Raw genomic sequence first — 25,871 nt, 5'->3', positions numbered from 1 at the left:
AGGGTCCTTAGACAGCTAAAGATTGACCTCCCTTACGACCCAGTCATACCACTTCTAGGCATCTACCCTGAACATCAGGAACCAATATACAAGGACACGTGCACCTCCATGTTTATTGCAGCACTGTTCACAATAGCTAGGATATGGAAACAATCCAGATGCCCCACCACAGATGAATGGATCCAAAAATTGTGGTATCTATACACAATGGAATATTATGCAGCCATTAGAAATGACAAAATAATGGCATTTGCAGGGAAATGGATGGAGCTAGAAGGAATCATGTTGAGCGAGGTAAGCCAAGAACGAAGAGACAAACGGTACATGGTCTCCCTGATAAGTGGATGCTAAATCCAAAATGTTAGGTGATACGACAAAACAGGACTTAAGAAACAAAGAACTCCCACTCATCTGGTTGAACCACTACTAAATATCCCCATGCTGCTGATCACATATATGGTATATAACATGTGAACACTGTTATATGTTACAGACTGTGATAGACAATTTGCTCCAGGAAAGTTAGAATGAACTTGTGACTTTAAATGAGCATCATTATTCCACAATACTGTGAAATTCCGGAAATTATGTAATCACTTAATCACAATAAAAAAAAAAAGAACTTCGGGGAAGGGAGGGAGGGAGGGGATGGTAGGGGGAAAACAATGGAGGGGGTAACAATGTTCAAGAGGAAGTGTACTCATTACCTCACTTATGTAACTGTAACCCTCTGTATAGTATCTTTACAATAAAAAAAAATTTTTAAAAAAAAAGTAAGATTAGTAGCTAGCTCTGAAAAGAATAAAAGGGGTGGGGCTGGGAAGGTGGCTCAGTGGTAGAGCGCTTGCCTTGCATGCATGAGGCCCTGGGTTCAATTCCTCAGCACCACATAAGCAAAAAGAAAAAAGCCAGAAGTGGCGCTGTGGCTCAAGTGGTAGAGTGCTAAGCCTTGAACTGAAGAGCTGAGGGACAGCGTTCAGGCCATGAGTTCAGGCCCCACGACCAGACCTCAAAAAAAAGACTCCCGAGAGACCTCCCAGAGACTGAGACCAATGTAATAGGCAAAAGAGTTGTTTATTTCAAGCTCAAGCTTGGTCCTCAGCACACTCAGCAACTGGTGAGGCTAAGAATAAAAGGGGTGAAGTATAACTATGGAACTATTCACAGGCAATTTCCAGAATACTATCAATATTTTTTAATAGTGGTTAAACAATTATGGACTGTTTGATTTTTACAATTACCTTACAATCATATATAAATAATCTATGCATAAGTTATTTCAGAATTTTTTCTTGAAAAATAAGATATATTTTATAGGAAAAATATCAGAGAACATTTCTACTTTTAAAATATTAAAGTTCCCGTAAGAGTTTTAGTCAAGTACCAGCTTTACGAGCACTAAATGCAGAGCTTTATTCACGTCATTAAATCTTGAACTTCTATTTCTACAACTTTAAATATTGACAGGTAATTGACTCCTAAGTAATCTAGGATTAAATCTAGGATTAAAAAACATTTGTTCTGGGGCTGGGAAGTTGGCTCAGTGGTAAAGTGCTTGCCTTGCATGCATGAGGCCCTTGGTTCGATTCCTCAGTACCACACGAACAGAAAAGGTCAGAAGTGGCACTGTGGCTCAAGTGGTAGAGAGCTAGCCTTGAGCTGAAGAGCTGAGGGACAGTGCTCAGGCCAGAATTCAGCTCCAACAATCGATTAAAAAAAAAAAATATTCTACTCTGGTCAGTCATTACAATGTATTGTTCACAAATATAAATAGATTCAATTTACATTGTGTGTAAAAATAAAATAATTGTCTCTTTTCTTCATATGGAATCATAACCTAGATTTATCAGCTCTTCCCATAATTAAAACCATGCCAAGTAACAAAAAGTATTTTTAAAGACCTAAAGGAGGTCTTTCTAACAAAATGGGATAAGTCAAGGAAAAGGGTTCCTGTCCCTTTCAAAGTCCAAATGAAAGCAAAAGGTCTGTCTGAAAGCCAAGGCAGTGCTGAAAGGAATCCACAGCCATATCACCTCAAGACATTGAGGCTCCAGAGGCAGCCTAAATGTCCTCAAAAGAGTGCCACAGGGCAAATCAGACCTGGTCCACTATGCCACCACGAAGTTCTCTGTGACCATTAAGTCTGCAATGAATACAGAAGACACTGTATCTATGAATACACATCTTTTCATTGTGGATGTCATAGCCAAGAACAGCCAGTGCAAACAGGCTGTGAAGTCCTATGACATGGATGTGGCCAAGCTCAATACTCTGATCATGAGAAGACAGGTTTGACTTGCTTCTGACTATGATGCTTTGAATGTTGCCAAATGATCCTGTAAAACTGGGATGATCTAATGAGTCCAGCTGGCTACTTCTAAATATAGCTTTTTTTCAGCATTAAAAACAAAAATGAAAAAATTTAAAGAAAAAATTTCTTCTTTCCACTATCTACTCAAGGGGCAGTATTTGCTTTATCCCACAGGACTATTGTTAAAACTGCCAGGAATACTGGCTGTTCCTTACAATGATTTCTGAAGGTAAGAACTTTTAGATCTACCTGTCCTTTTAGTTTCTACATAGAAATTTGATTATACTATGTGATCCTTGTGAGAAAAGCGATTTTTCTATTTCTTTAGTGCTGTCAGATAGTATAGCTCATGAAACACAGTAAAGCGTTCAAAAAGATGAAAAGCACACAAGAAAATATGAACAGAATAGCAATGAAAATGGATGACTTTAGTGATTAAAATGTACTCAGAACAATGACACTATGCATCATGAGAGTTCTTTCAGTATGAAATAAGAGCCTCCGCCCACTTCAACATTTAAGACTTAGATACAAATATACAAGGCAAACTTAGCAAATGGAGCCGAGATGGATATTAAACGTTGTAGACTTTAAAAACAACAACAACAAAAATCAGATCACAACACTCAGGAGGCTGAGGTAGGAAGATCATGAGTTCAAGACCAGCCTGGACTAGCCTTAAATAGGATATTATATACATATTTTTTTGCTATCAATAACAGAAAAATAAGAAAACTTACAGAACTAGGTAATTCTTGGACTTTTCCAGAATTATTCTGAGTAACGTATTTTTAAATCCGCATATATTAAATGTGATTCTGATGAATGAACTTTTTTTTTGGTCAGTCATGGGGCTGGGCACTGGCCTGGGCACTGCCCCTCAGCTCTTCAGCTCAAGGCAAGCACTCTACCACTTGAGCCATAGCGCCACTTCTGGTTTTGAGTGGTTTATTGGAGATAAGAATCTCACAGACTTTCCTGCCTGGGCTGGCTTTGAACTGCAATCCTCAGATCTCAGCTTCCTGAGTAGCTAGGATTATAGGCATGAGCCACCAGCACCCGGCCTGAATGAACATTTTTAAGAAGAAACCATCACACAAAAAATAAACATTGTTGAATTTTGAAAAGTATGTGAATTTCAACAGTAATGGTAAAAAAAAGTTAAGGCATATCAGGCAGAACAATGTCAAAAACAATGCAAGTCAAGTGAAACAAGGTAAGAAAATAGTACATAGAAAATACACCTCGAAGGCAAGCAAATACTACAAAACTAAAATATTTAAATCACTAGTACCAAAAGTTACACATATGATGAGATAAAAAATATGGATTTGGGGGCTGGGAAGATGGCTCAGTGGTAGAGTGCTTGCCTTGCATGCATGAGGCCTTGGGTTCGATTCCTCAGCACCACAAAAGAAAAAAGCCGGAAGTGGCTCTGTGGCTCAAATGGTAGAGAGCTAGCCTTGAGCTGAAGAGTTGAGGGACAGCCCACAGGCCCACAGTTCAGGCCCCAGGACCGGACCCAAAAAAAATATATATATATATGGATTTTACTACCATTCTAACTAACCATTATCAGTATCAAAACAATTTAAAATTAGGCTCTCAATTTCCTCTTCTACAAAGAAAAAGAGTCTCCAAACTCTTTTTCCAATAGCAGAAAACCCAGATGGTCTATGGAATTACCAAAAACAAACATAAAAACAAAAACAAACTCCACAGATTATTCTGAAGCACTTCAAGGATAAAGAAGTAGCATTCTGCCAGGCACTGGTAACTCACACCTGCAATCCTAGCCGCTCAAAAAAGGCAAGGATCTGAAGAATGCTTGCTGGAAGCCAGGAAAACCTGTGAAACTTTAATTTCCAATTAACCACAAAAAAAAGCCAGAAGTAAAGCTATGGATCAAGTGGTAGAGAGTGAGCCTTGAGCAGTAAAAACTAAGGGACAGTGAGTGTCCAGGCCAAACTAGTTGTACCAACATGCACACAATGTGCACACACACAACATTTAAATGCAATAGAGTGCAATCACAAGTTTTGGACAATGAAGGACAAGTAAACACTGGCATTTGCATGGCTAATACAGTAACAATGTGTAAAATGAGCTTGAGAAATGAACAATGCATAAAGGTAAGTAGCTGATTATAAGACTATATTGAAAACATATTAGTACTGAAGCTGTTAGCTATGTTTCTAAAAAGCAGAAAGGTTAAAGGAACTTAGTTGGCAAAAGGCATATTAAATCTCTCTCCAAGAAATCAGAGCCTGTTAGACAGGAAAGGGAGATCTTTTCAAGTTTTTCAAACTCTCATTGAGTATAAGTTCCAGGGAGGAATCTAAGACTTAACAAGTATAGATTCTCTGTGGTATGAAAGGCTCACAAATGAGTGAGTTCCTTACAACTAAAACAGATTCAAATAGATACTGAATGATCACCATCAAAGGATTTTATAGAGGTTTTATATTAACAAAGAGGAAGTTTATACTGTATTTCCAGCCATTAGTCCAAGACAGTTTCTAAAGATTAGGAAACATTTAACTATCAAATTTCCAGCAGGGCACCAGTGGCTCATGCCTGTAATTCTAGCTACCAGGGAGGAGAGTGAGATCTGAGGATCATAGTTCAAAGCCAGCCTAGACAGGAAAACCCATGAGACTCTAATCTCTAATAAGCACCAAAAAAGCCAGAAGTAGAGCTATGGCTCAAGTGATAAAGAACTAGCCTTGAGAAAAAAAAAAAGGGGGGAACAAACACTGCAAATACACTAAACAATTACACCATCTTACTGAAGGAGTAGAGGGGAAAAAGATAAGTAATTCGGAAATAAATGTTATCCATAAGATTAATGAGAAAAGGAATTACACACAAACACTTGATGTCTTGATGTCAACAGTTGAAATATGGACTAATGATCCTCAGGCTGTCTATATACATTAAAAATAAATAAATGTAATTAATGGCCAGATTTGTCACTCCTTGAGTAGAAATTTATAGATATAAATCAGGATGAGCTTGGTAGTAATTGATTAAATGAACAAGCTTAGATTCAGATAATGGCATGCAAAATATTTATAGGTAGGTGTATATACATAGGTTAATATACTCATACATTTTCTTGTTCTATCAGCTAAGACAACAAGAAATCAAAGTAATTAATCTCTAGCATAGCTATGCAGGTATGGAGAACAAAGTTCTAAAGGAACAATGAATTAAACTTATTAGAATAAAATAAGACATCCAGCCAAAGACCTTTATCCTGTTTCCTGAAGGTCCCCATTACTTACAACACTTCCTGACCTCAGGGAAACACGTACTGTGATAAAGAAGACTGTTTATCTAGACTAGTTTACATTACAACTCTACAAAACTAGGATCTCTTTCAGCATAATCTATAATACTTTTGGGGACAGGGTAACTGGTTCATACTTAGGGCCTCACTTGTAGGCAGGAACTCTATCTTCTGTGCTATTTCCCTGGCCCTTTTGCTTTTAATTTTCAGACAAGGTTCTGTTTATTGCCTGGGACTGGTCTCAGGCTATAATCGTCCTACCTTTGCCTCTGGTATCACTGAGATTACAGACATTTGCCACCATTCTAGATATGTTCTTTGACCTACAGTCACTCTTTTTAATTTTTTTTTTTTTTTTTTTACAAAGAATGCCTTCAAACCAGTCATCTTATCTATGCCTTCTATGAACCTAGGATCACAGGCATGTGTCACCACACACAGCCCGCCCTATATTTTCATACCAAAAACTTCAGAGGACCCTAACTCTGTCAGAATAACTCATTAATGAAAGAGAAACAGCTGAAGCTTTTCAGTGTTACTCTGAGGTACATAAACTATATGGTGGCTTCTATAGCAAAGTTTACAAAGCAATCAATAGAAATTATTTTTATACTTTTATCTCCACTAATATCATCCAGTAATTCACACAATGACACAGCACTAATATGAAAGAGAAAACAAATGTTCTAGTTATCTATGTTGGAGCACATCTGTAATTCTAGTAATGGGAAGTCTGAGACAGAAGGATCCAGACCAGCCTGGATCTCATATCAATCAAAGCCAATCAGAACTATATAGCAAGACCCTGTCTCAAATTTAAAAAAAAGGCGGGAAGGGGGGAGGGAAGTGGAGGGGAAAGGAGAGGAGGAGAAGAAGGTATGGTGATATATGAATCGAGACAGCTTTCTCAATTAGAAGTAGAGGACAAGAACACAGGAAATGGTAGATTCCATAGTGTAGGCAGGCTTGCTATATGAAAGGGCCTAGGTGAAAAATATATACTATTAAAAACCTCGTAGAAATCAAGGTTTAGCCTGGTTAGACATTAAAAAAGAATGTTTAAAAAAGGAAGCATAGTGGGGTACCAGTGGCTCACACCTGTAATCCTAGCTACTTAGAAGGCTGAGATTTGAGGATCACAGTTCAAAAGCCAACAAGGACAGGAAAGTCCATGAGATGCTTATCTCCAATTAACCACCAGAAAACCGGAAGTTTCAAAAGTCTATATATCCTAAGAGCCCCATAAAAATACTTGTTCTCATCCACTGATCACAGAATAAATGTCTTTTAAGTGTTATAGTCACTATTTTTGGGGGGGGTGGGGGGAGGGTTCTGGTACTGGGGTTTAAAATCGAGCTTTACACTAACTCAGCTTTTTTGCTCATGGTTGGTGCCATGCTTCTAGTTCTGGCTTTTTGCCAGTTAACTAAAAATAAGAGCCTACGGAATTCTCTGCATGGGTGGTGGCTTTGAATCTTGATTATCAGATTTCAGCCTCTTGCATAACTAGTATTACAGGCATCAGCTATAGGTACCCAACTATAACCACTATCTTCACATAACTGTTTCATGGGAACATCATCCTTTATAATCATTGACAGCCTTGTATGAAAAATTCTATGGTGAACTATTAGGAAAATATTTTCTATGGTCAATAAAAAGCAAGACCTAAGAGAACATCTCTTTTGTCAAACAAGGAAAAGCAAAGAATAAAACTAGTAAAATACAATTTCATGAGATTGGGAATGTAGATCACATGGCTAATATAGTGTTAGACCCTCAGTTCAATCCCTAGAACCATTGTGTGAGAAGAAAGGGAATGGGAGAGAGAAAAAGCAGGGAAGGAGGAAGGGATGGAAAAAGAACGAAGAAAGGAGAGGGGGAAACAAAACCAAAAATATTTTATAAATATTCACCTTTTAAAAACTGGGTATGCTGGTGCATACCTGTAGTTCCAGCCGTTTGAGATGCTGTAGCAGGAAGATCACTTGGGCTTAACAATTTAAGACAACCCTGGGCAACATGACAAGACTGTATTTCCCTTCCCTACCCCCCAAAAAGAATTCACTTGAGGGAACTTTTGATATTTCTCCAAGAAACACATCCTACTTCCTTGCACCTACAGAAAAATAACTGTACTAGATATGAATGGATATAATTTCACAATGTTATCAGACACTTTGAATCATATACTGTTTTGTAGAATGGCAACTTCTTTGTACAACTACTTAAAGATAATAAAAAAAATTTTAAAAATAAATGATGAAAAAAAAAATTCCACTTTTCTTTTGATTTGCCTTTTTCCTTCTTGAGGCAAGGTCTCACTACATAGCCCAGGCTGGCTTTTTCCTCAGTCTCCCAAGTACAAGGATAACAACTATGTGCCACCATCCCCAGCTCAGCTTCCTAATAATTGAAAAGTTCTCATTTATGCAATTACATTTTCCTAAATCAAACTGGACTTCAAAAATTTTGATCAGAGACTTCTTTAACATTTTTACAAAAGTAAATAAAATGGTCATATAAAATAAGACTGCTATTAAATCCAATATTAAAACACTATATTTTTTTGGGGGGTGGGGGCGGAAATCAGTCATGGGGCTTGAAGTCTGGGCCTGGGCTCTGTCCCTCAGTTCTTCAGCTCAAGGCAAGTGCTCTACCACTTGAGCCACAGAGCCACTTCTACTTTTCTCGTGGTTGGAGATGAGAATCTCATGGACTTTCCTGGCTTTGAACTGCAACCCTCAGATCTCAGCCTCCTGAGTAGCTAGGACTACAGGCATGAGCCACCGGCACCCGGCAATTTTCAATTTTCCTTATTTTAAAAATAGTGTTTTAGCCAGGTGCCGGTGGCTCACGCGTGTAATCCTAGTCACTGAGGAGGCTGACATCACAGTTCAAAGCCAGCCCTGGGAAGGAAAGATCACAGTTCAAAGCAGCCCAGAGAAGGAAGGTCCATGAGATTCTCATCTCCAATAAACCACCAGAAAACTGAAAGTGGTCCCATAACTAGTGGTAGGGTACTGGCCTTGAGCTGAAGAGCTAAGGGACAGCACCCAGGCCCAGAGTTCAAGTCCCACAACTGACTCCCCCCCCCAGAAAAATTTTTTTTTTAATTTTCAGAAGAGGCCTATGCTAAAAATAAATCTATTATACCACTATATTAAAAAAAAAAAAAAAAAAACCTGAGGACTAGGGGTTAGAAGTGTGACTCAGGTGGTAGAACACAAGTCAGTGAGCCAAAGTATTACATACACCAGTTTGCTATGAGCAAAAAAGCCACGTGGGAGCACAAGGTTCTGAGTTCAAGCTCTAGCACTGCCACAAAAATGAATAAAACAAATAAATCTGAGAGATTTACTCCACCAAGGTAAAATAAATATTATTTCCTACAAATGAGATTTGATACTTGATATGTACAGAATCTGGAAACTCTTAACAAACACATTAGAAAGGTCCCTCAAGTGAAAATAGTTTTACATAGCCAATATGAGCTGACTGTGAGAGTAATTTCCAATGTGTTTCACAGGCTATGCACTGTGGTATATTCCTATAATCATAGTTTCACAGGATTGCAGTTTGAGGCCAGCCCAAGCAAAAGGTTAGTAAGACCTCATCTCAATCAAATTGTGATGTGTTCATCTGTAGTTCCAACCAGGCAGAAGGCATAGATAGGAGGATCACACTCTAGGCTGACATGGACAAAATGCAAGATAGTATCCAAAATGATAACAACTAAAGCTAAAAGGCTAAACTGTGGCTCAAATAAATGGTAGAGCTCCAGCCTCAAGGAAAAAAAAAAGCCAAGGAAGGGCTCTATACTCTGAGTTCAAACCTCTGCATTGACTAAAAAACAAGAAAAAAGACTGAATCAGAAAAAATTGTATTAAATGTTCTATATAACTTGTAGATGCTAACTCTTGCTAATGCTAATTGTAACATACAACTGTTAGAAGTAACTACTCTCTGAGCAACAAAAGTAAAAAATACATAAACTTTCAAATAAAAAAATTTAATTGGAATTTAAATGTAAATGACTTAAAGTACATTCCTAGCTTGCCAGATTTTCTATACTCACTACACACTTACAATCTGGAGGGCATGAAACCCTACAATTATAAAACCAAAGAATCCTGTTATAATTCAAGATGAAAAACTTTTTTTAAAAAAAGCAAAAACACTACCGCCTTATGTTTATGCGTCTTTTCTAATTGAGACAAGAAATATGAGAACTAGAATGATTATTTTGTCATAAAAAAGGGTAATGAACTAGAATTTTTAAGTTTTTCTTTTTTAGACAATTTTTTGGGTATTTGCCTTATGGGTCTTGAACTCAGGGACCAGGCCCTCCCTGTCCCTGAGCTTTTTTGCTCAAGGCTAACACTCTACCTCTTGAGCTACAGCTCCACTTCTGGCTTTTTGTTGGTTAATTGGAGGTAAGAGTGTCATAGACTTTCCTGCCTGGTTGAACCAAAATCTTCAGATCTCAAACACATGAGTAGCTAGGATTACAGGTAAAGCTTCTTTTTTACTAGTTGAAAAATCATGTTAAATTTAAAATCTAGCTAAACATTAATTTTAGCTATAGTAAAAAAAAAACTGCATGTAAAGACATTTATGGATACAAAAATTTGGGGAATGGTAGACAAAGCAGAATTCATGGTTACCATAGTTACACATACTCTTTGTTGTGTTTCAGTGCCACATGATCTGATTCAAAGTAATAAACATCAGGATCATCATCTTCCTCTTCTGTAATGTGTTGACTGGCACTCTCTTTGGCCGATGGTAAGTGTCCAATATTGAGTCTTGCCTCTGAGGATGACTTACTTAGTCCTTCACTTCCATAGTTTTGAGAGTCACGACACACAACTTTTTCATTCTGAGAAATTTCATCAGGATTTGTGGTAGACTCACTTACATTATCACTAAGAGTTGTATTTGTTTCATTGGGACTAAGATTATTCTCCTCAAATTGTCCATTTTCTCGGCAAGGAGAACTGTTCTTAGTGGGACTACCTCTGGTAGGGGCCGCCCTCCGTGGTGAAGTTCTCAAGGTATAGCGATGTTCTTGAGGTTCTGATAAAGACATTATTTGAGTTGAAACACAGTCTAGAATGGAAGATTGTTCTTGTTCTCCCAAGACCGGCATATTGTCAGTAACTGTATCCAGGACGTTACTGGTGTTTTCATTACACTGCTCTTTTGAGGCACCACTATCTCCCACCACATCCACATCCACTTCCTCCTCAGAATCTCTTAAAGATGACTGAATTTCAGAAACAGGGGCTGAAGCTGGCTCAGTAGATAGCTGATTAACATGTTCCACAGGCAGGCAGGCAGTTATCGTTTTATGGTCCTCCAACTTGACCTGCACTTCTGAATTTGTGCAAGGCACATTATGGTCTATATAACCGTCCTTCCTACTATCAAGGAACATTGAAGTCGGGGTTTCCACATCCCCATTTCCAGCTACTGATTTTTCCTGCAACAAATAGGAACCAGTGCTATTTTGTTTAGTGTTCCCATCAGGCTGACAGTCATCACAGTTTATAACAGCTGGATCACTGTCATCAACACCATTGACAGCCAAATAACCTGTGATTTCTTCAACTACTGCAGAATTAAGTGGCCCTTCCTCACTGACATTCACCTTTTTAATTTCCCTTTTCTCACAATCATCCAGTATAAGACATCGACAAGCTCGTTTAGTCCCTTGAAACTCTGCATCATTGTCCACTACTGAACTCCTCTGTTCTATTGACTCCTTGTCTGATTTTATAGGTGAATCTTCTTCTGAACTGTTTGGTGCTTCAGATCTAAGACAACGCTTAATTCTTTTTAAAACTGGTGATACAGGTTCTGTTTGCCTTCTCTCACAATTTTCTACAGCCTGCCTTTCTATGTTATCCTTTTCTGAAGAAGAAAGTCCTCTTTTCCTAGGGCTTACCCATGATTCTCTAGTACTTTGCTGCTTTAAATCAGTGGTTCTTCCATTATTATTATTTCCTTTCTGAATCTGTATAGGCTCTGGTCTCTTCTTTGGTGATCTTGATCGTACTTGAGAATGAGAAGAGATTTCTTCCGGGTGAGCAATGCTACGATTCCTTAAAGTTCTACCACAAAAAGATTCATCCAAGCCGTTTAACCCCACTGTTGATCTTGTAACACGAGTAGATCGGGAAGCAGCCATACTATGGCAAGTCCCTATAATACGGTCATCATGATCCACTCATTGGGAAACCTTCAAAAATGTAAACAAAATAGTGAGAAAAGGTCATAGTTAATATATCTAAAACAAAAGAATGAAGCTACAACTTTTTAATCCAAGTAAAGCCATATTAACAAATTATGGGACAAATAACATTTCCAGTAATAATACTAGTGACAAGTAATAATGAACTATATGATTAACATATTAACTCACTCAAGTCTCAAATTCAGATAGGTACTACTCTTATCCCTACTTTACAAATGAGTCATGAACTCTCCTTCAAAGCAGTTTGAAGCAACTGCTTAAGGTCACCTAGCTAGGAAGCAGCATAGCAGGGCTCCAGAGACCATGCTGTAGGCCTGCCTCACTGTTCATCAGCCTCTGGAGACACAAAGTATCTAGAACTGATCTAGCTTAAAGATGAAGTGTCATTCTGATTAAAATAATAATTCCGAATATACTAGCAGCTATTCTATTAAAAAAAATACTAATTACCTCTAATGTTCCCTCAAAACAGCTCCTGAAGAAAGTCCCTATTTTTTTTTTTAAATCATTCTTAATGAGTTTTGAGTCTGAACATTTTCTTTTTCTACCTCTGTTTTGCTCCCGGAGCTTGTACTCAGGACCGGAGCAGTATCCCTAAGCTTTTTTGCTCAAGGCTAGCACTCTACCACTTGAGTCACAGCTCCACTTGCAGCTTTTGGTTAAGATCCTCATGAACTTTCCTGCCTGGGCTAGCTTTCAAACTGCAATCCTCAGATCTCAGCCTCCTGAATATCTAGGATTACATTACTGAGCCACCAGTGCCCAAATGATATGAAAATTACTAATAAGCTACTTGACACCAAAAATTTTTTATTCAATTATACTTTTTGGAATTATATAAATGGACAGAATCCACTATGTTAGCGTGCACTAGCTAACAACAGAGTCAAAGAAAGCCTTCCTAGTCTAGAAAACGGTGTAAGTGACCAAGTAAAGGTAAGTATGCTAAAGATAACAGAAATGGGAAATAAATCACTGAAGAAAATAGGTATATTTAAGAAATTGGGAGTATATATGTATATATAATCCTACTCCTTGGAATTCCTACATAGTGTGTGCAAGTTTAATGCATGATTTCAGAGGCAGGTTCTATGATGTAGATGTTTGATGATTCTAAGACAGAAATGTGGAACATACTGAAAAATGTCTTGACTGGTCCATGTGGACAAACTTAAAAAGATTTATTATTTTCCAAAGGTTTCCCAATCAGGAAGAATAAAGACAATACTAGCATTTAAAGCTTCCATGACTCTGGCCCTTTCCTGTTTACCTTTCAGTTAAGATATTTTGTCATTTCACTGCTTAACTTCAGCAGCACATAGTATGGTTAAAGAAAGAGGGCACTAACTCCTATAAAACGAAGTTTCACCATCCCATCCTCCAGCTTTGTCATCCTTCAACAGCTTACCTGACATAAAAATAACCTTCGAAATGCCATTTAATTCCTCCCCCACAAATCAAATGCAACCTCTCCGTTGCCTCAACTAAAGGTACCTATAATAGTGGAAAGGTTAGAACTACAGAAGACAAAGCAACATGCACAACACACATAAAAGAAGCAAGAAACTGTCTCTGCATTTCTAGCTGCTGACAAACAAATTAAGAAAACACTCAATAAAACAAACAAGCTGATTGAAGGTAGTAGCTCTGTTTTAAAATCAGGCACACTCATACATTTTTAATTAGCTATTTAAAAAAAACTCACATGATTCACAAAATTAACCTAGAATTAAATAATTCCTTTTTTCTATTTTATTAATCAGGACGCAGAAATGCGTTTCTTATAGAAAACTTTTACTGTTTGGGAATTCCTTAAATGGATCTCTGAAACATAATTCTCCTTTGCTAATACTTTGTCACCAAAATTATAGTCTCTTTTTACTTAAAAGTATTGGACACCAAATGTCCCATAAATTTCTAATTGAAATAAATTTTAACTTTAAATGACATTTTAAAAGAAAATGATATGTACTAATAGCTTTATACCTATAACCCTCACTAGTTTGAAAGAGATCCAAAGAAAATCCAGGCAGAAAAGTCCCAAGAAGCTCCATCTCCAAAATGACCAGCAAAAACACAAGTTGGAATACTGTGAAATATGTGAAATTTATGTAATCACCTAATCTCAATTAAAGGAAAAAGTGAAAGAAGGGATGGGTTAAGAGAGATGGGTGACAATGTTGTCAGACACTTTGTACTCATATACTATTTTATAGAATGGGAACTTCTTTGTACAACTACTTAAAGATAATAAAAAATAAGTAAGTAAATAAATAAATAGAAAAAAACACAAGTTGGAGGCATGGCTGAAATGCTAAAGCATCAGTGGAGCAAGCAAGCTTAGCAACCATGAATTCAAACCCTAGTACTATTTCCACCCAAAACAAAAAAATATTAAAAGTACTTGTTTCTTCTACCCAAAGCTGGAGCTCTCAAATGTACAGATTAAATATTAAACATCTATGTATATGTACAAAGCTACCAAGTTACTTTTATAAACTATTTACAAAACTTAATGTAAGCTTAATTATATTCATAATATAGTTCAAAAAGAATTCGGGCAATCACACTATTTTAGAAATACAAACAATCTGTTAGGCTTTACTTTTTAAAAAGCAATGATCAGTTGCTCATGCCTGTAATCTTAGCAATAAGAATTGAGTTTCAAAACCAGCATGGGTAAGAAAATTCATAAGGCTCTTATCTCCAATTAACCAGCAAAAAGTTGGAAGTGGAGCTGTGACTCAAGTGGCAGAAAGCCAGCTTTGAGCAAAAAAGTTAAGAAACAGTGCCCAGATCCCAAATTGAAACCCCAGTACTAGCACCAAAAAAAAAAAAAAAAAAACATAAAAACCTCTTAAGTAATCCTTTATTTCCTTAACCTCTTTTTTTCTTTCTATACCAACCTGAATGCAAACAAATCTCTGCTTTATAGAAAGAAACTCTATTTGATGAAATATATCTACTTGGAATGTGTATACATACAAATATACACATATATTTATTAACGTTTGTTATTCTCCCACCATTAGTGATTAAAATATTAAAACACTAATTAGCATGAATGATTAAACATGTTTCTTTTGCTTTTTAAAACTTGTTTTAATTCTATTAACTGTAGTGTTCAACTTTTAAGGTTATCAAATCCTGTACTATTGGACTGCACTGAAAGGGAACACAGTTTATAACTAGGACCCTTTATAATGCAAACTATTGCAACTTCAAGTGTAGCACTACCCTGGGCATCTTCTGAGAGCTTTTTGAAAATGTATACTGGGGGCTGAAAAGTGTAACTCAGTAATTGAGCACCTGCTTAGATTATGGGAGGCTGTGAGTTTGATACTGAGAGACGGGGGAAGAGAGAGATGCAGTGTATCAGGCTCTACATTGATGACTCATTTTCATATTATGAAACAATGCCTCAGTCCAAGGAACTTAGACCATATTCTAATAATTTAATGTAATAATCAAACTAAACTCTTTATAATATACCCTTTAACTCCTTACTATTATTTAATTTTTAAAAATTATAAGACCAACCGGGGGAAATGAGGAAAGGTATAACATTGTCTAAAAAGAAATGCACTCTTTACCTGACTTATGTAACTGTAACCCTTCAGTACACAACCTTAATAATAATAAAAAATGTTTTTAGCCCGGCGCCAGTGACTCACGCCTGTAATCCTAGCTACTCAGGAGGCTGAGATCTGAGGATCACGGTTCAAAGCCAGCCCAGGCAGGAAAGTCCATAAGACTCTTATCTCCAATAAACCACTAGAAAACCGGAAGTGGCGCTGTGGCTCAAGCAGTAGAGCGCTTGCCTTGAGTTGAAAAGCTGAGAGACAGCGCCTAAGTCCAGAGTTCAAGCCCCATGACCGACAAAAAAAAAATTGTTTTTAAAACTTGTAAGACCACAATCTATCTGACTAAGAAAGCACCAAACAAAGGACTGTATAAATCTTTTAGGGAGAACTAACACTTTATATACACTTAAATTATATACACTTAAATTATAAAAGTTAAAGAAATTTAACCAATCTTGTCTGATGGGTTTTTTCTTCTATCTTAACCTTTTTCTCCTATCTTTTGTATTTCGGATAAGCATATATACACTTTTTTAATTTATCTGATAAACAGAGTACAAATTCAGTTATCAAAAAGGAGCTAAAAATGTTTTAAACTATCCCAACCAACTCCCAACATAGTCTTTCCATGCTTATTAGCAAAATATGGCAGGCAGACAAAAGCTGTTGTTTTCTTCATTTTAGCTGCATAATTCGAAGTTACTGAAGAATCTAGTGAAGAGGACTGGACACAAAATTATAGTTCTGTCAAACATTAAGTTGCAGCCGGGTGCTGGTAGCTCACGCCTGTAATCCTAGCTACTCAGGAGGCTGAGATCTGAGGATTGAGGTTCAAAGCCAGCCCGGGCAGGAAACTCTTATCTACAATAAAAGCACTAGAAAACCCGGAAGTGGCGCTGTGGCTCAAGCGATAGAGCGCTCGCCTTGAGCTGAAGAGGCAAGAACAGCGCCCCAGCCAGAGTTCAAGCCTCATGCCTGACCAAAACAAACAAACAAACAAAAACATTAAGTTGCTAAGAGAACAAAAATTACTTATTTATAGGGCTGGGAAAGTGGCTTAGTGGTAGAGTGCTTGCCTACCATGCATGAAGCCTGGGTTCAATTCCTCAGTACCACATAAAGAGAAAAAGACAGAAGTGGCGATGTGTGGTTCAAGGGGTAGAGTGCTAGCCTTAAGCAAAAGAAGCTCAGGGATAGTGCTCAGGACCTGAATTCAAGCCACAGGGCTGGCAAAAAAAAGAAAATTACTTATTTACAAACTACTTCAGAAATATTCCTGCTTTTATTTTATCTAAACAGGAGACATATGGGTGTAAACCTCACCTATTTCACTACTATTTGAGCACGGAAATTCGATTACTATAGTTTTGTTTATTTTTAACCAAGAGGAGCCATTAGTTAACATACTTAAATGGGAAAAACCTAATCTAACAACCAGACTCAAGTTCTTCCTATGTTACCCACCAACTAATCAACAGTGAGACTTCTTAGAATATGGAGGAATGCAGAGATTATGATAGATCACTAGAATTAAACACTACCTATACTCCCTCACTGTATTGAAGGACATACATGAGAAAGGCCATTTAACCAAACTTTAACTAACCCCACATAAATCCCAAATCCTATCCCTAAATCTACACAGTCTATTAACTTACAGCAGGGAAAAGTTTCTCCAAACTTGAATCTATTCTCACCCAAATTTAAGATAACTTTTGAAATATCCTCTAAATTATTTTCAGCTATGTTTCACATCATAAACGTTTTACATCAGAAACTTTAGCTGTGGTCAACTTTGGAAAAAGTATCCCAGTTTACCATGTTGAATTGGCATTATAAAGAAATTAATACCCATATTGGTCTAAAAGTGTTAAAAATTTTTTTTCCAGTTATACATAGGTAATGCAATATGTTTGACTACCTGGCTTGATTACAGAAACTATTTATTCTCTTAAAAAAGAAAAAGAAACTCCAGACACTGTAATCACACAGGGAGAACTCTATCAGTAGAACCAAGAGTGGTAAAGAATACTTAATAAGGCCTTCCTAATAACATACCAGCTATCACCTTTACTTTAATGAAATCTGAAAAACCTATTTCAAAGATACTGCCTGCAACCTGACTCATTCCCTCATCACCAAAATGTAAATTTATTTTGAGAATTCAAGAGATGGCAGTCTTCCCATGACACTGATGTTTTTTTCATATTTATTAATAATAATAGTTCTAAGTAAACAATCTTTAGAAAACTGGTGATGAGGAGCTGGGAAGGTGGCTCAGTGGTAGAGTGCTTGCCTTGCATGCATAAGGCTCTGGGTTCGATTCCTCTGCACCACATAAGCAGAAAAAGCTGGAAATGGTACTGTGGCTCAAGTGGTAGAGTGCTAGCCTTGAGCTGAAGAACTGAGGGACAGCACTCAGGCCCAGAGTTCAGGCCCCATGACCAACAAAAAAAATTAAAAGAAAAGAAAACTGTTGATGATATTGATACCATTTTTGGTAGAAAACTGAAGAAAAGAAAAAAAAGAGCAAGAGCAAATGAGAAGTATAACCAATGTAATTTTTCCATTTGTCTACAACATAAACTGTTTTACATGTTCAACAATTCTTACACACAATTCATTTAAAACACTGTATCTACAAAGTGAACAGAAGAGTAAAACTTGAGGACCTACCCTAACAATCCATCTTAAGATTCTTAACAGTCACCTCTTTGAAGTGTGGAAATTTTATGTCATTCTATATAAAAGGATTTTGAATGAATACATACTTTAAAAGATAAGTGAAGAGAAAGAAAAGAGAAGTCAAGAAATTTCTTAAAGCCCCATGAAATGCCTAGGCTCTAAGACAGACTAAATGGTCTAGAAATTCCAGCATATTTTATCATTTTATTTATCCCTTTGTCAGGTAAAATATGTCATTCCTAGCCCAATCCCTAAAGCTCCACATTCCTATAAAAACAGCCTACACAATTTTCCACGTAGAGAAATAAGCATGGTAAAATAATAAGTCTCCCACCCAAGAAAGAAACAGAGAATGAACAACAGAAATGAAAGGGGAAGGGGAAGGGAAGGGAGAGTGAGGGGGGGAAGGAGACAGAGAAAAAGTGGGAGAGAAAGGGAGGGAGGGAGGGAGGGATGGAGGGAGGGAGGGAGGGATGAAACCAAAAATATATAATTTTCTTCACTACTGCAAAACTAAATAACTTACCTGTACAACCAAAGATCTATCATTGTGGAAATCTTATCTCTTTTCCTTATATCCTGAAGGAGTTGCAGCTATGATCTATAATAGAGTTTAAGCGTCAGGGTTTCAGACACACAGCTTCAGCCATGGAGAATACTAGAACCTCTCAACTTCCTTTCTTTAAAATAAAAATAATAAAAAAATTAAAGAAGGAAATTAACTTATGCTAGTAGGTTTATTCCTAAGATTAAAGGACATAGAGAGTAACAGAATTTCTTCATTGGCATTCCTTGGTAGCTACTGTTCAGGGATAAGAAACTGAAATAGGATTTTTAGAAGCCCATAAAAATAATAAGCTTCAAAAAAAAGCTTAAAATAAACCAAATCCGGGGCTGGGAAGTTGACTCAGTGGTAGAGCGCTTGCCTTGCATGCCTGAGGCCCTGGGTTCCATTCCTCAGCACCATATAAGAAAAAAGAAAAAAGCCGGAAGTGGCGCTGTGGCTCAAGTGGTAGAGCGCTAGCCTTGAGCTGAAGAGCTGAGGGACAGCGCCCAGGCCCACAGTTCAGGCCCCACGACCGGACCAAATAAATAAATAAGTAAATAAACCAAATCCTTACGACTCAATTATTACTCTGAGTCAAAATATGTCAGTTCTTTATTATTTTTAAGTGATCTAAAAGTGATTATTTTTTATAAGGTTTCTCACAACAAAATTTCTATTTTTTCCAATGGCACAGTCCAAGAAGACAAAAACTGGGTGCTAAATAATTAAACCCACTTAAGTAATATACACCAAAGAAGCAAGTCTCTTGTTTTAACAGGATAAAATTTTGTTACTTACTGAAGTCATGTAAGACTCAATTATTGAAAGGCATTTCTATCATTTTAGCATACAGATTTCCAATATGGACAAAAATAACAAAGATTTCCTGGATTCAGTGCCCAGTTAGGAAGATATTTTAATTAGCCTAATTATATTATTGATTATAGTTTTACTAATTTATTGTGATACCTTTTCTTAGAATGAGTGATACTGGCTAAATGAACACGGAGCACCAGAAAACAAGGCCAAGAGATATCTACAATGGAAAGTGCACTTCACGATAAGCATGCAACAATATATTCTAAAAGGGCTATTATTTTCAGTGAAGGACTGAAATTTAAAGATTGGTGAGATTCTCAAACCTTAAAAACTACGATTACAAAAAATAAATAAATAAATAAATAAAATAAACTACGATTACAGCCTACTAGAAAGATTATCATCAAATGATGTAGTTACAAGTACTCTATGTAATGATATAACATAGCAAGTACTTACTACTTGAGCCACAAACCCATCCTTTTGCTTTTAAGTTTGTTTTTTCTCAAATAGGGTTTCAAGCTAACTTTGCCTAGGGTGGTCTCAGACATAATCCTCCTGTCTCCACCTCCCAAGGAGCACCACCATTTCCAGTCACTTATTTACCAATATGTTTTAATAAGTTCTAAATTGAAGATAAACACAACAAAAACATGATCCTATGACTTGAAAATTCACTCTTTTTGTGCCAAAAATCCCAACTGACAATTTCTTCACAGCCAACCCCCAAATCTTTCACAAACTAGGTAAAACATTAAATTTATTGCTGTATGATGGTAACAGCACTCATCAAAAGCAAAAAAGATAGAATCCACAACTTAAGTGTTGGTGAACATACATGGATATGCCCATTCTAGCACTCTACTAAATTCTAGCGAGGCAATTACATATTTTGAACAAGGTTTAGTATAGGAACACAATCCACTATGATACCTGCCAAGTAAGAATTTCTTCAGCTGTGTACACAGGAAAACATACTGCTGAATTCTACAGTATTAAAACAAAAAAGATCCTGCAGACTGAAAAGCCAGATAAACTGAAAAAGAAATGTCAGTCAATTATTTCTAACTACATCTTACTTGGCCTTATTCAAGGTTATATATTTTTTTCTTACCTTGTAAAAAGTATTTCACCTAGCATTTGGTTCCCATCTGTATTTATATGTCATCACTGTTAATGTCCATGTTACACTGAGACTTCAGATATTAATTATTTATATGGTTGTACTAGCACAACTTGGTTTGGTATCTGTGAAGGGAAAATACAATATAGTCACTATAGCTGTTACTATTTACAGATCTGTGGAAAAAAACTGTATTTAAACACTTATATGTAGCACACTACATTTTATAACACATTTCACAAATAATTTCTTACATTTAAACATGCTCTTCAACAGATGATTTGTTAACCTTACAAATTCATTGCAAAGTACTAACAAATTCTCAAAATTTAATTAATTATAAATTAAAATTCCTTCAAATCAGAGAGTTCCTTAGATTCCTTTACCTCCAACACAGACATATCTCATTTTCTGGAACTATACCCAGATATTAAAAAGTACTTTGGGGCTGGGAAGGTGGCTCAGTGATAAATGCTTGCCTCGTATGCATGAGGCCCTGGGTTTGATTCCTCAGCACCACATAAGAAGAAAAAATCAGAAGTGGCATTGTGGCTCAAGTGGTAGAGCTAGCCTTGAGCTGAAGAGCTGAGGGACAGTGCCCAGGCCCAGAGTTCAGGCCCCATGACTGGCAAAAAAAAAAAAAAAAAGGTACCTTGGTATCTTATGACAATATGAAGAAATTAATCTATAATGCTTATGAATGAAGTAAGATTATGACTTTCCCTAAAATATGACTTTAATCTTTCTGTAGGTATATTTAAAAAAATAATAACTTGAGGGGCTGGGAATGTGGGTTAGTGGTAGAATGCTTGCCTCACATGCATGAAGCCCTGGGTTCGATTCCTCAATTCCACATAACCAGAAAAGTCCAAAGTGGTGCTGTGGCTCAAGTGGTAGAGTGTTGGCCTAGAGCAAAAGAAGCTCAGGGGCATTGCCCAGGCCCTTAGTTCAAACCCCAGGACTGGCCAAAAAAAATAAAATAACTTGAGAGCTGGGTGCTGGTTGCCCACGCCTGTAATCTTAGATGTACTCAGGAGGAGGAGATCTGAGGATCATGGTTCAAAGCCAGGCAAGGCAAGAAAGGTAGTGAGACTCTTATCTCCAATTAACCACCAAAAGCTGAAAGTGGAACTGTAGCTCAACATGGCAGACTAGTTTTAGTGCTCAAACTAGCCTTAAGCACTAAAGCTCAGGGACAGTGCCCAGGTTCTGAGTTCAAACCCAGGATCAGCATATACACAAAAAAGAAAAAACTTGAGGAGCTAGGGAGATTGCTCAGCGTAAGATGTATGCTTAGCATATGCAAGTCCCTGAGGTCAATAACCAACCCGTCAAATTAAAAAAAAAAAAAAAAAAAGCCTGGCATGGTGGCATGTGCCCACTACTTGGAAGGTAGAGATAGGAAAATCTCAATTCAAGGCTAACCTGGGCAAAACTAGTACAGGCCTTACTTACAAACAAGTACTAAGGATATGGCTCAAGTAATGGAGTACAGCTACATAAAAATTCTTAAAAATAAATTTAAAAACATGAACTTGATTACTGATCTTAAGTCTGAAAAATATATACAGTGTAGCTCTGATTATGACAATAAATAGTATATAAAAGTTACAAAACTTAGTTTCCAGGCTCAGTGGCAGGTGCATGAAGTCCCAGCTTCAACAGCTAGAGCTAAGGATACTTGAACCCAGTACTTAGAAGCCAGCCTGGGCAATGTAGCAAGACCTCATTACCAAAAACAAAATCAAAACAAAAACTCATAAAAAAAAATTTAAGTATTTCAACTAACTCATCAATGGCTTATCAAAAGAAAGAAATGTATCTTTATTCATATCTATCACATAAAGAAACTTATATTCTAAAATTATTCACTATGATGTAGCACACCAAATTCCTACAAGATAAAAGGAGTAAGAATCTTTATGAGCCCATGTCTTATACCTGTAATCCCAACTTAGCAAGAGGCTGAGATCTGAAGATTGAAGTTCAAAGCCAGATCAATCAGAGGCAATCCACGAGACTCTTATCTCCAATTAAGCACTCACACAAAAAGCCATAAGTGGGGCTGTGGCTCAAATGACAGATAGCTAACTATCCTTGAGCAGAAAAAGGAAGGATTGGTGCCCAGGACCTAAGTTCAAGTCCTACACACACACACACACACACACACACATACACACACAAACTCTAAGAACTTAAGTAATATTATAAAAAAAATTTAACCCAAATCTAAATAAGCCTAAATCTGATGATTGTCATTACTTCTTTTACAACAAGAAAGCAACCAAACTAGCCAAAACCCTCACAGCACCTGCATTGTCCTCTTATCACTCACTCACTACACATTCCAAACTTAAGCATTCCACAGAAATGCTATAAGCTTTCTGGAGCAGATAAACTATACTGCATTATGACTAATTACAAGTATATTTTTCATCTAAATTAGGTAACTGTAGCAACTTAGTTCTCTAGTCTTAAAAACTCAGCTACTCAGTTTCTTTAAAAGTATGTAAAATGGAAAATAAAATTAAGTCCTATTCCTAAACCCTTTTTATTTTGTTTACTCTTTGCTACAGAGCTTTGCTTGTTTTCCCATACTAATAAAATTCACTGACAATTCAAGCATTCAACAGCAAATCTAAAAACCAATCTTCACTGAAAAGAATTATTTTTCTACTACTTGCAGCTAACACTGGTACTACTGTGTTAACTAGGATCTCAGATTCACAGCACATATGAAGGCCCTTGAAAAAGACTACAGAAATTTCCACAGAAAGTATTACCAGTTACAGTCATAAAGCAGATGTAACCCTCATACTATAAAAAATAAAGCCCTATATCCAAATATGACCCATTTTGTAGAATTTTAAAAGAGCTTGAAAAAAATTCAATTATATTATATATTCATAGTAACTAATTCGTCAGTCATCACTGAAAAATAACTAGTGCAGTATACTGGTTTTAAAGAAATGAGACGTTCAGGCATTGCATCATTTTATCCAAGACAGAAACACTTTTCCTAGACAATCTTTCAGTTAGTTATTATAAAAAGTTGAACCTAATTTTTGTTTTATATAAAACATGACCATAGAAGAGTATGTTTTCTGGTTCCCTAAATTGGTCATTACCAGAGGTTCAGTTTCTTGTGTATCTATTACAAATTTTCTAAATAAGCTTACTTCATAGTCAACAGGAAGATAGTAAGATGAATATGAACTGTCATCAATAATGAACTGGTAGCTCGCACCTGTAATCCTAGCTACTGAGAATGGAGAATCATTATCATAGTTGGAAGGCAGCCCAGGCAGGAAATTCTGTAAGACTGTTAACTCCAAACAACACCAAAAAGCCAGAAAGGAAACAGTTGCTTAAGTGATAGAGCACCAGCTTTTAGTGAAAAAAAAAAAGGGAAAGCACCCAAGCCCTGAGTTCTAGCCCCAGTACTTGCACATACACACAAAAATAATCAACTAATTATAAGCCACTCTGCTCATCTTCATTTCATTTATTCATCCATAAAAATAATCCTTATTCCCTATTTATGACCTCAGAGGATTACTGAGAAGTTCAGAAGTGATCATCTCTCTCTAGGACTCTGTTGCATATTGGTTATCAATCTGTACTGTGTGGTAAGAAATTCCTAAAGTCAACTGTCCAGAAATTCAGTTTTAGCTGATTTTAATTAAGAAATTTTGCACTGGACTCTACTCAGGAGGCTGATACTGAGGATCACTGTTTGCAGCCAGCTGGAAGAGGAAAGTCAATGAGGCTCTTATATCCAATTAAACAGCAAAAACGTTGAAAATGGAGCTCTGGCTCAAGTGGTAGAGCACCAATATTAGGTGAAAAAGCTAAGGGGCTGTGCCTAGGCACGGAGTTCAAGCCACAGTACCAGCATGCGTGCATGCGTGCGCGCGCGCGCACACACAAACACACACACACACACACACACACACACACACACACCTACCTACCTACCTTTTGTTTAATTGAATGTAGGGGATGTGCAAGGTTCTGAGTTTCAAGCCCTGGTATGGGTACTAAACAAACATAAATAGCTAAATAAATAACCAACAAATCAACACAGAGAGGAACTGATAGTGTGGCTCATGTGGTAGAGTATCTGCTTAGCAAGTTTGAGGTCCTGAGTTCAAACCCTAGTACCATGAGAGAAAGAGATGGGGGGGGGGGGGGGGGGCTGGGAGGCAAGCAGGCAGGCAGGCAGGCAGAGACAGAGACAGACAGAGAGGAAGAAAGAGAAAGACAGAGACAGAGACACAGAAAGGGACAGAGACAGAGAATATATTTACTGTCTCTCTACAATATGAACTCTGGTCAGCATTGGTAGAACAGCGTCATATCTGGTTTCCTCCATCTTATCCAACCCATGAGCCACACTGTGTTGCAACTCTATCTAACCATACCAGCAGTCTCATACTTCAAACTTTTTAGTGATTCTCTATGGAAAAGACCTTCAAGATCTAGCCTCATATGAAATTCTCCAGTTCTATCTTTACTAACAACTCATCAATGCCTCCAATCTCAAACTACTCTCAGCAAAGAAAATCTCAATCCACCTTTTCCTCAGTTTCATAAGTATTATTGTTAGTATATATTAAGCACTTAGTATGTTAAGATCCTATACACAAGCCTTTTAAATATCATTTAATACTTATCACAATTACTATTAAAAACCCTAGTTTACTGATGAGAACAATGAGAATTCACCTTATCCACAATCACTCACTTCTCACCTTCTCTAGGAAATTTTCTTAAGAGTTTCTTCTGTGTGTCACCCTTATCCTTATAGCTCTCCCTCAGGATCACATCATAGCAAAGCCTTCTCAGAATACCACCAGTGTATGAGAGACTCCGGGTCTTCCTAATTTATCACTGAGTGGTATGATAAATATGGTTCATTTGTTGATCAACAAATGAACTGCAACAGCTATACACTTAAGATGTGAACACTCCATAACAGGCAGAAAACACTATTATCTCATTTAATGCAGAAACACTTTGTGACAACTAGTCCTAATATTTTTATTCTAGTGATTAAATATTGAAGCAATTTCCAGGCCTCAATGTTCATTGGTATTCAAATAGAAATAGGAGTTTAGGAAGTCTTACAACCATAATAAACAGGTCGTTTTAATTTCCTGGTTTGTAGCTATATTCAGGAGAGCTGAGATTTAAGAAAATGACTTCTGTATAATATAATAAACATAATATAATTAAACATAATCTGCAC

General features: G+C 36.9%; 1 protein-coding gene across 5 annotated transcripts in view; it reads right to left on the bottom strand.

Annotated features, from left to right (window-relative positions):
* Zzz3 (zinc finger ZZ-type containing 3) overlaps positions 1-25,871 on the bottom strand; it is an 81,848-nt gene that overhangs the window by 32,629 nt on the left and 23,348 nt on the right. For 2 of the 5 annotated variants that reach the window (XM_042685302.1, XM_042685309.1), the window contains exons 2-4: positions 20,612-20,745; positions 18,658-18,811; positions 10,286-11,847 (exon numbers count right to left, since the gene is read on the bottom strand). In XM_042685302.1, the coding sequence (XP_042541236.1) occupies positions 10,286-11,796 (1,511 nt within the window). In that variant the 5' untranslated portion in view covers positions 11,797-11,847; positions 18,658-18,811; positions 20,612-20,745. The remainder of the gene's footprint in view (positions 1-10,285; positions 11,848-18,657; positions 18,812-20,611; positions 20,746-25,871) is intronic. The other 3 variants (XM_042685321.1, XM_042685326.1, XM_042685314.1) reach the window with 3 other exon arrangements.

Source organism: Dipodomys spectabilis, unplaced genomic scaffold (assembly GCF_019054845.1).
Source record: "Dipodomys spectabilis isolate Male_0828 unplaced genomic scaffold, ASM1905484v1 ptg000002l, whole genome shotgun sequence".
NCBI classification, from domain to species: domain Eukaryota; kingdom Metazoa; phylum Chordata; class Mammalia; order Rodentia; family Heteromyidae; genus Dipodomys; species Dipodomys spectabilis.
This window is presented reverse-complemented; position numbering and strand designations above follow the sequence as displayed.